At 39.7% G+C, this 12,417-nt stretch overlaps 1 protein-coding gene across 18 annotated transcripts in view; it reads left to right on the top strand.

Moving 5' to 3' along the window:
- The first annotated feature begins 668 nt into the window (after window positions 1–668).
- The window catches only part of elna (elastin a), a 45,708-nt gene continuing 33,959 nt past the window's right edge, over window positions 669–12,417 (top strand). For 7 of the 18 annotated variants that reach the window (XM_046388968.1, XM_046388967.1, XM_046388975.1 and 4 more), the window contains exons 1-3: window positions 670–990; window positions 10,892–10,960; window positions 11,803–11,850. In XM_046388968.1, coding sequence (XP_046244924.1) covers window positions 915–990; window positions 10,892–10,960; window positions 11,803–11,850 — 193 coding nt within the window. In that variant the 5' untranslated portion in view covers window positions 670–914. Of the gene's footprint in view, window positions 991–10,891; window positions 10,961–11,802; window positions 11,851–12,417 lie in introns of all 18 variants that reach the window. The other 11 variants (XM_046388966.1, XM_046388981.1, XM_046388980.1 and 8 more) reach the window with 3 other exon arrangements.

Raw genomic sequence — 12,417 nt, 5'->3', positions numbered from 1 at the left:
TTAAAGCCCTCTAAAGCTGAGAATGCACTGAGGTTAGTCCTTGCTCTACTTCAGATCTCCGTTACAAAACTGACAATGATAATTATCCTGATGAATTGCAAAGAGACTGCACATACTGGCAGGCTTTCTTTTGCTTTGCTCTCTGTCGTCCCTGTGTGATGCTGACAGTTTCCTCATTTCTTTGTAAGGATCCCTGTGCTTGGCTTTCACACATGGACTGCCAGGCACAGTGCACTGATATTTCCAGCTTGGTCATGCAGCCAGTGACTTTGTAATGTCTTGCTCTGGTATTTTGTGGACACATGCTGATAGGTGCTGTGTTCTTTACCTTTTGTCTCAAAGTTTTCTGGATTGCTTGCTTAAGAGAAACAGCAAAAACTGATGTTGCTGCTTGTGTTGAGAAAACCAACCAGCTGAAAACAGGGAACAGGTAATTATTTGGATATGTGGTTTGCTCTTCCTCAGACTCCCTCTTGACTCTTATAGATAAGTACGTCAGTATCCATGCAAATGCTTGCCAGACAGTTCAATTCCTTCTGGATGGTGTGTGTGTGGGGGTCTCTCTCTCTCTCTCTCTCTCTCTATCTCTCCCTCTCTCCCTCTCCCTCTATCTCTCTCCCTCTCCCCCCCTGTTTGTCTCTTTCCCTCTCTCTCTTTCCTTGCTGGCAGCAGCGTCTGCACTGTTGGCAGGAGTGACCAGAATAAAAACAGCAACACCAGACACAGAGGAGGGAAAAAGCAAAGTGATCCATTGAGCCAGAGTCTTTGCCCTCTCTTAATTACGACAAGTCTCATCTCTTTTCACTTTTTTTTCATCTTTTTTCCTCTCTCTTTAATGCTTTGGGCTTGTGGTAATTAGTTAGAAGAGAATAAAACCAGCTGATCGGGAGAGGGGTGGTGCATTTTGGAGCGAGATGGCTAACAGAAACATTCTGTTGCTCTTCTGTGGACTCTTCCTCGTAGCACTGATTCAGCCCTCTCTTCAAGGAGGTAAGTGTGCACTGCAGGTGAGCTAAGCCTCAAATTTACTACATCAATCAGAGTTAGAACAGGTGCATTTTTTTGTCAGTACCTCTGTGTCCCTCAGACATAAAAGTAAACATCTGAAAGTTTGGCTTATCAGCTATAAAGTATCAAGGAGTAAGTTCACTTATTTCAGCTGAAACATTTTATATCATACATGCACCATATATTATTTACCTGCTGTGCAATTTCATATGCAATAAAAGTAATGTTTCTTTTGGCTGAATCTCAGCTCTAATTTCTGTAAAGTTCTATAATTGCATTACTATATTTCTCTGGTGAGGTTATTTACATAGCTTTATAATGTAAAAGCACCATGCTAAAATCGTGAAAACTGAAAATTGCTCAGTCTGGCTTCACTTACCAAAACCCTGAGTAGTGGTGTTCAGTCACATTACTGTCAAAGAAATCCTTATGATAAACAGAGAGGACGCTGGTCTCACATTTACATGTCTCTGTCTGCAGAGTTAGAGGTGCTGTCCATCATGACTTCACAATAATGCTGCTCAGTCATATGGTCGGTGTGTGCTGCAGAACAGTCAAACTTCATCCTATACACACATCTATGTATGCATAATGTGTGTTTACATGGCTGCAGACCCTATCTTATAACATATTAGGAAAGAAATGTTCCAGATGGTCTCTCTTTCTACTTACCAAAACCACACACAGTTTAAATTCACCCTTAATGGATTGCTAGGTGGACAGACAGTGTATGTGAGTGTCACCTCCACAGTTTTGACTGGGTCTTCTCTTGAAGTTAGAGGACTGGTCTGCCCAGAATCCATGAAGCAGTATCAAGCAGGTTTGAGCTGCAGTTTGAAGTTACAGCTTATATGATTTAGGTAGAGAGAGACAGAGAACAATAGAGAGAGAGAGAGAGAGAGAGAGAGAGAGAGAGAGAGAGAGAGAGACACACAGAGAGAGGTTGTGAGCTTACTTTCCCTCCTACTTTTGTTCAACTTGTGAGTTTGCTTTTTCTCCCCTTTCTGCATTGATTTGATTCTTGTTCTGCGTTTGGCTGAGATTCTCTTGCGTTGTAGAATCCCCAACTTGAAAACATGTTTAGCATCTGGGGCAGGATATGTCAAGTCTCTTTCTTTTGTATATTTGCTTAAAAGAACCAGCTGTTTATGTTTCTTATCTGAGTATCCAAGTGTCCCTTCAGATGCATTATGTTCAGAATGTGAGATTCCTGAAAGAAATATTTTGTCCATATAAAGTCTCATTTTTCTACATGTTTTGTTCATCTCCTCTAATTTGATCATGTTTACAAAGTCTTCCAAGTCTGCTTCTGTCAGGTCATAGATCGTATCATCTAAAAATTTATTTGCCCATGTTCTCTCTGTCTCAAAGCACATTTATCTTTCTAACATTTTTTTGTGCCAGCCACAATTCGGTTGAGATTTTGAGGTGCATTTGCGCAAAATATATGGCAGGTAAAGGAGCCAACAAGCATCAATACTGGCTTAGCAGCACAACTTTGATCTCAAGTGAGTGTCTACATCAAACTTTTCTGTGGTGCTCAAACCAGTTCCATCTGTGTCTGTGCACTCTAACTTGTTGGAAAACAGCTCTCATTATGGTCCAAAGGTGAATTATCTGTGAGTAACATGAATCTCATTAACACCCAGTCCACTCATATAATGCCTCTACACCGAAAACAGTGCTTATTCTTGCAAAATTCACCCTTGAATTATGATGGAGTGTGATGCATATTTCTATCAACAAGTGTAAATGAGTATGGTCCTAGAGGAAACATCTGGGAAGCAGTTTGTTAATAAATATGGCCCTTGTCATGTCATGTCCCTTCTACCTTGTGCAGGTTCTGAAGTTCGTTTTTTGGTTCCCCGTGTACAATATGGAGGCAGACTTTGCGTTAAGTTGGGTGTTATTCTTTTCAAAATACATTTGTGTTGACACAGTTTGGGCTCAGTGGCCTCTTTTTTTTATTGCTACATTTGATAACTTAATCAAACCCAGACCTAGAGGACTGATTGAATTCTTAGAATAGATTCCTCAGCTTAGGAATTTAATCAGACAAGAGAGAGCAGCTCACAAGCTGCAAATTTGGTTTTCATTATTTACTTTTATATTAAACGCCTGAGTGTATCGAGTGTCCCATATCTCTGTTTCCTTCAGACATATGTTGCATTCCACCAGACACCCTCACTGGTAGACTTTTGCCAGAGTTATTAGTTTGATTTTTATGACACAGTTAATAGCACAGTTTTGATGAACAGAGGCCAGAGGGAGATGAATTGGGAAAAATAGCTGCTCTTTCACAGATTCCAAAGAATTAAAGGGGCTGGGTGATGTTTACTTAAGTGCTGCTGGAGGATAGTTTGCCTCATTTGGCATTGGCCAGATTCTGCCCAGAGACTTCAGAGGTATTTATCATATTAATCAGTGACACTCTTCTGGCTGTCGGCGAAATTTAATGAAATCATTGCTGATTGGATGGCATGCACTGGTTGTCACAAAACACCAGTGATGAATTGCAACACTATCCCAGCGTTGTTGGTAGACACCCAAACCGATTGTCCTGATTCCCCTAAACAAGTGGTGCTTCAGGCTTTATTAGGAGCGTGTGTTGTGGACACCTCTCTGGCTCTAAACCCTCTTCTGGTAAGGTTGAGTGCCAGCCACAACATGCTGGATTAATGTGACACAGGCATCCCAGAGCTCAACAACTCCTACACTGCAATTAAACAAACAGACCATTTAAAGCACCGTCTGAGGAGGATACAGAGGTTTTTGTTCAGTGAGGTTTTTGTTCGGTTTCTTCAACTTCTTTAATGCCAGACCCACAAAGGCATTTTTATTTGTTGATGTTGAGTGACTTGGTATAATTTACAGCGGGGTGACCTCATTCAGCACTCAATTGGGAAAAGGAGCCTTATGCTTACAAGCACTGACTGACCAGAGTTTGCTTTTGGGAAAGAACTGCTGTTCCATGTATTCATGTCTTGCTCTGGCACACATCCTGAGAAAGTGTTAAGAGATTGGACAATCCAATTCACAGTTTGCAGTCTAACATCAAAGCTTGTTGCCTGGCTAGGAAATCCCTTGCTGTATCGAAACTCCTTACCAGAGGTGATTACATTTTAACTATTTCAGTATCACCATTTTTACTGTAGTGCCTGTTAAGTGTGGTATAAGGATTACACCAGAGGTTTGAGATGGGTAGGATAAGAGAAACATGGGACGGCACTGCAAATGTCTAGGGTACAACTGCTCAGCGCTATGCTCATTATTTAGTCTTGCCTTTGTAAACCTGATGGACTGTTTAATACAATCCCTCATAAATGAGTACAGCATGTTTACAGTTACTGTGAGGGTATTCATATCGTAGTGTCCTCACCATTGCTAGAAACATGTATCAGTCAATAATTTGTTAAGCTTGTACTCTTCTCTGGATAAATGTCAGTGCTAGCATCTCCCACAGAGATGTTTGGTCTGCAATCAACCTGTGCCAAGTCTTCAACAAAGAAGCACATTAACTCAGATGATTCATTCCAGCCACTCTGCAAGCAGCCCTCACCAGACTGTTAGGTTGCTGGGAGCAGTCTCACTGGGCCAGCAATCTGAAATGGCTCCTGTCAGGAATGTTTTCATCTTGACCCACCACTGCCGACTGATGCACAAGCTGTTCTAGACTTACAAATAGCATGACAACACTAGAACAACATTAGTATAAAAAATATTGTTTTAATAAAAATCCGTAACTGATGAGAAAAGATTGTAATAAAAAGAAATTCTGATCAAACACATTACGTCAATATAATCCAAATCCTCTGGCATGAAAACATTGTATGCTGTTTTGAATTATTGTCAGAATCCTTTTTTGGAGAGGATGGGGTAAATGTGGCACCTCTTGGCCTTTGGCATCGATAAGTTTTCTAAACCAGACAAAACAACAATTTGTTTGTGTTTTATTGTGTTTTTTTAGCAGTACAACTACTGAAGAACATGTTCCCTTCCTTCATATGCTGACTGGCCTGCACCGATTGATTTTATGATTGTTCCTTTCATCCATGTAAAGTGGAAATGTCAATATGTTCTCCATAAATCTGACTGATAATTCTTCACTCAGTCATGTTCTTCCCTACAATTCAGATGCTGAACTACAATACTACAATATTTCAGAGTGTTCATTCCAATTAACAGTGCCGGTTTCAAGAACAAAAGCTTTTTGTCCCATATTTTAGCGGTCTGTACAGCTTATTCAAATTTCAGCTTTTTTTTTCTTTGAAGAAAGGATACAGAAACTTAGAGAAAGCACATTTTGTTCAGTCTGACATCACAATTCACATTTGATGGATATTTAATACAAAGGCAAAAATGAAAATAAATTGAAATGCAATGCAAATTAAATTATGTAAGTTAAACAAATAATAACTAGAATAATAACTAGTGAATGTCTCCCTTTATGGTCCTTTTTACATTACACCAGCAACTGCGTGGGTTTGGCTGCATGATACAACCAGATCAGTTTTTGGATGGGAGTCATAACGTGAACTGCTCGTTCCACTAGCTCTTTCTAATTTCACATGGCTGATGGCTATCTTCAGCCATGGCTTATTCTTTCATCATACTCATCTCTGAAATACATTTCCATGAGAATTCACAGCTGTCACAAATTCCTTTTTTTTAGTTTCAAAGGCACCTCTCTGCTAATCCTGTAATGATTTCCTGTCGGCTTCCAGTGGGAGGGCTTCATCCAAGACCTAAATGCGAGCAACTGTACAGTGACAAGATTAGAATCAGGTCTTCTTAGTTGTTAGTGTTGGCATCTGTGGAAACTGATGTGTCACCGAAATAAGATTGGGCAAGCAAAGAAAGGCAGTGTGGAATGCAAGAAAAGGTTGGATTTTCACATTAAAATTTCTACTTTCTTTGATGCTCCTCACATTCCTCCTCTACCCTTCAACATACAGTGGAAAACAGAGGGGTGACTGATAGCAGGCCAGCTGTCACATGTCTGATAACGCGAGATGTAAGGGTGCCAGGAACCACAGTGTTTGCTTCAGTGCACTGTTGCTCTGGGCTGAAGTTTGAGAGCTTTCCACAAAGAGAGAACCAAGCCTCCTCTTCTGGGACAGTGGTTTTGGATGCATAAGAATATAGCAAAATGCTGCTAGTCTGCCAAAACTTTTTTTTATTTTATCAAAAGCGATGGAAAGAGTGGTGCGGATTTTTGCAAACGTCATATGTGGTAAACACATTTCTTTAGGAATTTCCAAACTCTGTGGAGTGCAGCAACATAATCATGAAATGGTCTTGTAAAGGATGGGGAATACCGTAATTAACTTTTGTGAGGTTGCATGTGAGAGTGGGAGTGTGTATGTATTACATGAGTTTGTTTGCAAGCTTACACTTAAGTGCCATGCAGATCGTTTTCTCTTACACATTTAATTAGTTGTCAAAAAAAGCCTGTTATTTAACAACCACAGTGCAGGGTCATGGAAATGTCACATTACTCAGCGTCTTGTTGTAAATGAAGGAGTCACAAAGAGCAATTGTAAAAACTGTCATTGGGAGCATGGGAGGTACTATGGAAAAATTTGCCATTATCTTTGGTTTTATTCCATAAGAAAACAAGTTCTGACTTACAAATATCGAACTTCTCCTGTATTCAGTCATTATTTGTGAGATCAGTAACCCAAATCTTTTTCTCCAGGCTGTATCGCCAGTTTTGTTGCTCAGGCAAACTATCAAACAAATTCTCTTGCCAATTTAACAGTTGATAAACATGTCACTTCCTTCTTTCCAGGCCCACACTCAAAACATGACATGATGCAAAAATAAACATACAAAGCACTGGATCAGGTCCTTTCCACCTGTTAGCTTGTGTCTGGTGGATTACGTCATTTTATCAAAATTCAAAACAAGGAAATTTGAGAAAACAAAACAGTCACATGCACATATGTTGTTTATGAAAGTGTTATTCTTTTCCCCGAGCCCTTTGAGCTTTTCACACATTGTCCTCTTCGTGTTGTGTAAATACGAGTTGAGTCCTTTGATGACATTTTCTCAGCAGTTGTGCGGCCTTGATAGAGTTAATGTGTACATGAACATAAATCAAAAAAATGGATAAAATATTGAAAATATTACACTAAACCTTGGCTCCAGTCCCTCTTAATTTGTGGCCATACCTTGACTTTCAGTGTAAATGCTTTCCTTTCTATTTTGACATAAGATCAAAGAATCAGCCCTGGCTAATTCACCCTAAAACACTCCTGTGTTGTTAAAAACCTATCGCTAATGCTAGTGTTGGAGATGTTTTTGATGCTAGGGGTATTCATCTCAGAATTTCATTGGGGCCCACCTTTCTAAAGGTAGTGAATTATCACATCCTTGTACCTGGAGTAGCTACTCCTATTGGTTGGGATATGTGTGTGTTGGGAGGGGGATTGGGAAAATTAAAAAAAAAATGAAATGACTCTTTGAAAATGTGGACTAGCTTATTGTAAGCCATGTTTATCCCACATGATAACAGACAGATATAACACTTGGGACTGAGGGTTGGGTAAATGGGCCCCACTACTTTATAGCCAACATGACAATGGATTTGTGTTGCCTGAATGGGACACAAATTCCAGCCTATCAATAACCCATGTGAGACACATATGGACAGGGAAATTTACAGGGAAATACTTTATACTGTATGTCCAGCACTTGTTCTCAATACACACTGTGATTGACATAAACACTCTGCAGGAAGTGTCAGTGTCTGACTCCTGGATCGTGTACCTTACATGTGCATTTGACTTATCTCCCTTTTGCTGATGACTGGCTGCATTCCTAGTTTACTGACACCTCGTCAAGCATGAGTCTTGCATTTGAACTGCATTCAAGTCCAAAGTAGAGTGATGATAAATTCAAATCACTGTCAAGATTCCTATGAGTGCATGTACATCATCACCCTCTAAGTGCACTCAGAACAAATCTGGGCTCAGACCACAACAGTAAAAAAAAAAAAAAAGTCTATTCAGTTCACACTACTGTATTTAAAATGAATAAAAAAATGGTTATTGCTTTCTGAAGCCTGTAACAGACAGTGATTTATTGACCACACTGTCTGTCCTAACAGGTTGTAAAATGATCTGATTTCTTGCTGTGTTCCTGTGGACTGAACCCACCCCAAGCTAAATATTATAGTTTTAAGTACAGTCTTCCCACTTATCGTCTTCTGCTACGTTTGTATACATAAGGCTTCATTAGACGTTCTTACCTTATTATCTTCTAATAGATGGTACCATTGTTTTGTCAGGATACAGTACATTGTCTAATCTTCTTTTCCGGTTTGTTCTTTTTTTTTTTTTAATTCCCCAACATAAATCATGCTACAGACACTCAGGGCAAACTCTTGACTCTTGAGTCAGCTGTGAAATAAATTCTGCCTCATCTAATCCCTTGTGCTCTACACGTCAATCTTGTCTTTAGCACACATTCCACCACATTCCAATGACCTGGCACAAGGAGTATGAGCAAATGTTAATGATGATAATGATAATTAGGACAATCATGAAGAAATCTTCAGATTTATTGAGATACGTCAGGTCACTTGGCAGAGGTCAGCGTGTGCCATATTTGGATGCGTGGTCTCTGTGAACCTGGTGCACTCTGTAAAAGTGGTACAGTAGCTAGCACGATGGGATCCTAAGCAAAAGGAAAACTGGAGCAGACACACACTCCCTCTCGCCTCGCTTACAGTGCCGAGACAGGAAATCCTCCCTTTGACTGTGAAATGAAGGAGCAGAATTGAGAACAATCACTCCAACGTGTGGAGCCTGCACCTGAGATCTCTGCCGTGGAGCCAATGGCATTGGTAAACTGGCAGAGGCTCACATTAACACATGTGCACGCCACACATACTTGCATTGACTTGGCAGTTTGATAATATAAAGCAGAACCCTGGACGATATTATTTATTCCTCATTTTTATTTGAGCCTGCAGGATTTTGAATTCTCTTCAGTCAGTCCTCAGTATTACAAGGCCAAACCTCAAGAAATCTGATCAGTTCTACCATTGCCCAGCTCTCAGATCACAGCTGACACCATGACTGTCCCTATTTGCACTGCTCCTGAAAAAAGCAAAACAAAACAAAACAGCAAATGATGTCAAATTTGCCTACATTGCACAACCCAACACTCACCCTCCCCTTTCACCTTTGAAAATGATCTTTAATTGCCCCCCCAAAAAACACTAATGCATCACTTATAATGTTTCGTTGTTAATGTTTTTGTTTGTTTGTTTTTCTCTTAAGCTATTGCTGCTACTCTTGTTTGGATTGGATTGCATCTTTGCACCAAAAGTGAACAAAACTAAAGTTATTAGTGTTGTTATTATTCAACAGCTGATTCTTAATGCACTTCATCGGTTTCCTCATTTTCTTAAAATCAGCAGTAGAGCTGCAACAATTAGTTGATTAATTGATAAGTCCCTTGATTTACCCAACTATTTTGATAAGATGATTAATTGATTCAGTCTTTTTTCAAGCAACAATGTCAAAAAATGCTGGTTCCAGCATCTTAAATGTGGATTTGCTGCTTTTTCGTTTCGTACTAAATAAAGAGTGTTTGGGTTTTGGACTGTTGATTGGACAAATGAAGCAATGAGAAGATGTGTCTTTGGGCTCTGGGAAACTGTCATGAGCACTTTTCAGGGATTTTTGGACATTGGACATTTTATAGAGAGTAAATACTTTTATAGAAAGTAAATAGAAATTACAGAAAGTAATCAGCAGATTAATCGGTATTGAAAATAATAGTTAGTTGCAGCCCCACTCAGCAGTACAACAGGAAGAACACTGATGTTATTATGGCACAAACCCATTAAATATGTCACAGCTTGCTTGTTAAAAAGATCAAAGACACTTTGAGTGCAATGGAACAGTGTGCTGGCATACTTCATAAACAGCATAGATATTTCCTTTTTGGCATTTATAAGTGGAATATGTCATGTATTTTTATTCAACTAGACTGGACAGTAATACCTTGTAATGTGCTTCTCCTAATGGCCACCCTCAGTGGAGGGAACCCAAAGCGTGGTGTTCACACAGTATTTGCTAATAAACACATGAACGCCTTTGACATGTGGTTTAAATTAATTGGCCTCCCAACACATGTAAGAGCCATTACACACAATCATTGTGGCCCTGTAGCCCCATTCACTCCATTGAGTTGTGTCTTTCATGATATAAACCAGGTTTTTCCCTCAAAAAATCTAACTCTGTAATTCTGGCCTTCACCATTCCCATTGGATTTAGCTGTTAGCCGTCCCAGAACGACTGCAGGATTTTCTTCTTTCTTTTACTTCTGTTGCTGTTCCTTGCACACATGTCTGAGATTCAGAACGACTGTCTTAGGAGTTGCTCTGGGTTGTAGCCAGAAATCAGGCAAGAAATGAGGCTGGGGGATGTAGGTGGGGGTTAGTGGTGTCCACAGTGCTGCAGCCGCTCTCTGAAGGAAGGTCTCCAACTGCAGTACCTCATCAGAATGAAAACAGTTGGAATTTTCTCCTAATCAAGCCTATAAAGTCTTTCCTTTTTTTAAATTTGCTTTTACTCTGGCCCTGACTGGAGCTGCTGTGCGCCCCATCACTGCTGTGAACTCAGGCAGATGTAAATGCCAAGGAGAGATTTCATTTTTTGCTGTCTGGGTCACAGATGATGAAAGTGTTGGAGAATGTTTATCTAATGAACGAGGTCATTGTTGTTGGAATTGTTTGGAAATGCTCTTACATGCAAAGAACAAACATTGATGGTTAAGGACTTGGCCACACTTCTAGTGTCTACTAATCTAGTGTCACACGTGTCAGAAATAGAGGATGATCCCTTACTTTTTCTGTTGTGTGTTCCAGGTATATATGTACCACCTGGTGCTGGGCTTGGACCAGGAGGCACTGGAGCAGGAACTGGATTCTTTCCAGGTAACAGATTCTCAAATGACTGTCTGCATAGTTTAAACGGAGGTAATCCAGAACACAGCCACAACAAACAAAGTCTGTTTGCCTGTTTCAACAGTTGTAAGTTATAAAAGTTGAATTATACTACTACCAGAGATTGTGCCAAAAAGGAACACAATTATAACCAATATCACATGTATTTGAAATTCAACTAAATGTAGAAATCAATCATGTTGTCTTGATTGTTGAAGCACACACCTTTATGGTCACATGACATTAATGCGTTGTGCCATACAGTATCACATTAAAGTCTGAGTTTCACAGTAAAGAAAACTCACAAACAGCAATGCAATGTCAACTTAGTAGAATTGATTATCATTATATTATCATCATGCTCCAAGCCAGTTTACTTGATACATATCTCCTCCCTTACTCAAATGGAAAGCGGCATTAGTATAATTCATACCATACTGTAATGCTGTCTGCTCCATGTAATGAAAAATGTTCCAGGTTTCTCAATACTGTTGTGCAAGTTCCATACATGTGCAACTGTGGTTTCTTGTGCAGTTGTATTGCAATACTTTAATTTACTTTATGGTCACATTTAAAGAAATGAAACATTGATTTTGAACACATAAACTTCTGTGTGGACTCCTGCTCAGTCGTGATATAAGAACTTGAGATGCACACGTGTACAAAACAGCTCAAGATGGCACAAGACTCCCTCCTGGTGTCCTGAGAGACAGAGTGACGAAAGTCAGCTGGTGTGATGATGAATTGTTGTGCCAAAAAAAACTCTACATTCATACATCACTGCATGTAGGAATACCATAACTCAATACTCTGCATGATTTTTGTTTTACAAGGGTCTGCTGGAGGAGTCCCTGCGGGCTATAAACCAGCTAAAGCTGCAGGTGAGCAAGAGAGACATTCAATTTATGATTTTTCCCCTTATATAAAATGCATTTTTTAAGAATTGCATCTGTTTTATCATGAATTGGTACATGCAGTACAGTTTCAGTCATCTGAATATAAGAAGTTAAACTTTGTTTGTTGTGAATTATATTCTAAAATATTTAGAAATCATTCTCTAGCTCCATCATCAGCTGGTCTGAGACTGCCTGCAGAGTTTCACATTTGAAATGTTTGCTTTACGTCATAACAGATTGAAACTCTCCCATACAGAAATCTCTAAGCGACAAAAGAAGTGTTGCTTTCTCAGGATCCCGAGTCCTGTCTCGTCCAAATGGTCATTGCCTCCGCTGGGCTTAGTGCAAAGCCACAGATATTCTGTCTAGCATTTGTCATTTCACATGTCCATACCAGAAACACTGCAAACACAGTCCACTTTCACAACAGTTCAGTCACCATAGGAAGCATCCTGGCATGGCTTCAGCTACCATTTGTTGAACAAGTTTGACAATGTGCACCTTTTTTTTCTTTCTTTTAATTTTGCTTGCTAAAGCCATGACCAGAGGAAG

Source organism: Scatophagus argus, chromosome 5 (assembly GCF_020382885.2).
Source record: "Scatophagus argus isolate fScaArg1 chromosome 5, fScaArg1.pri, whole genome shotgun sequence".
Classification (NCBI taxonomy): Eukaryota; Metazoa; Chordata; class Actinopteri; family Scatophagidae; genus Scatophagus; species Scatophagus argus.
This window is presented reverse-complemented; position numbering and strand designations above follow the sequence as displayed.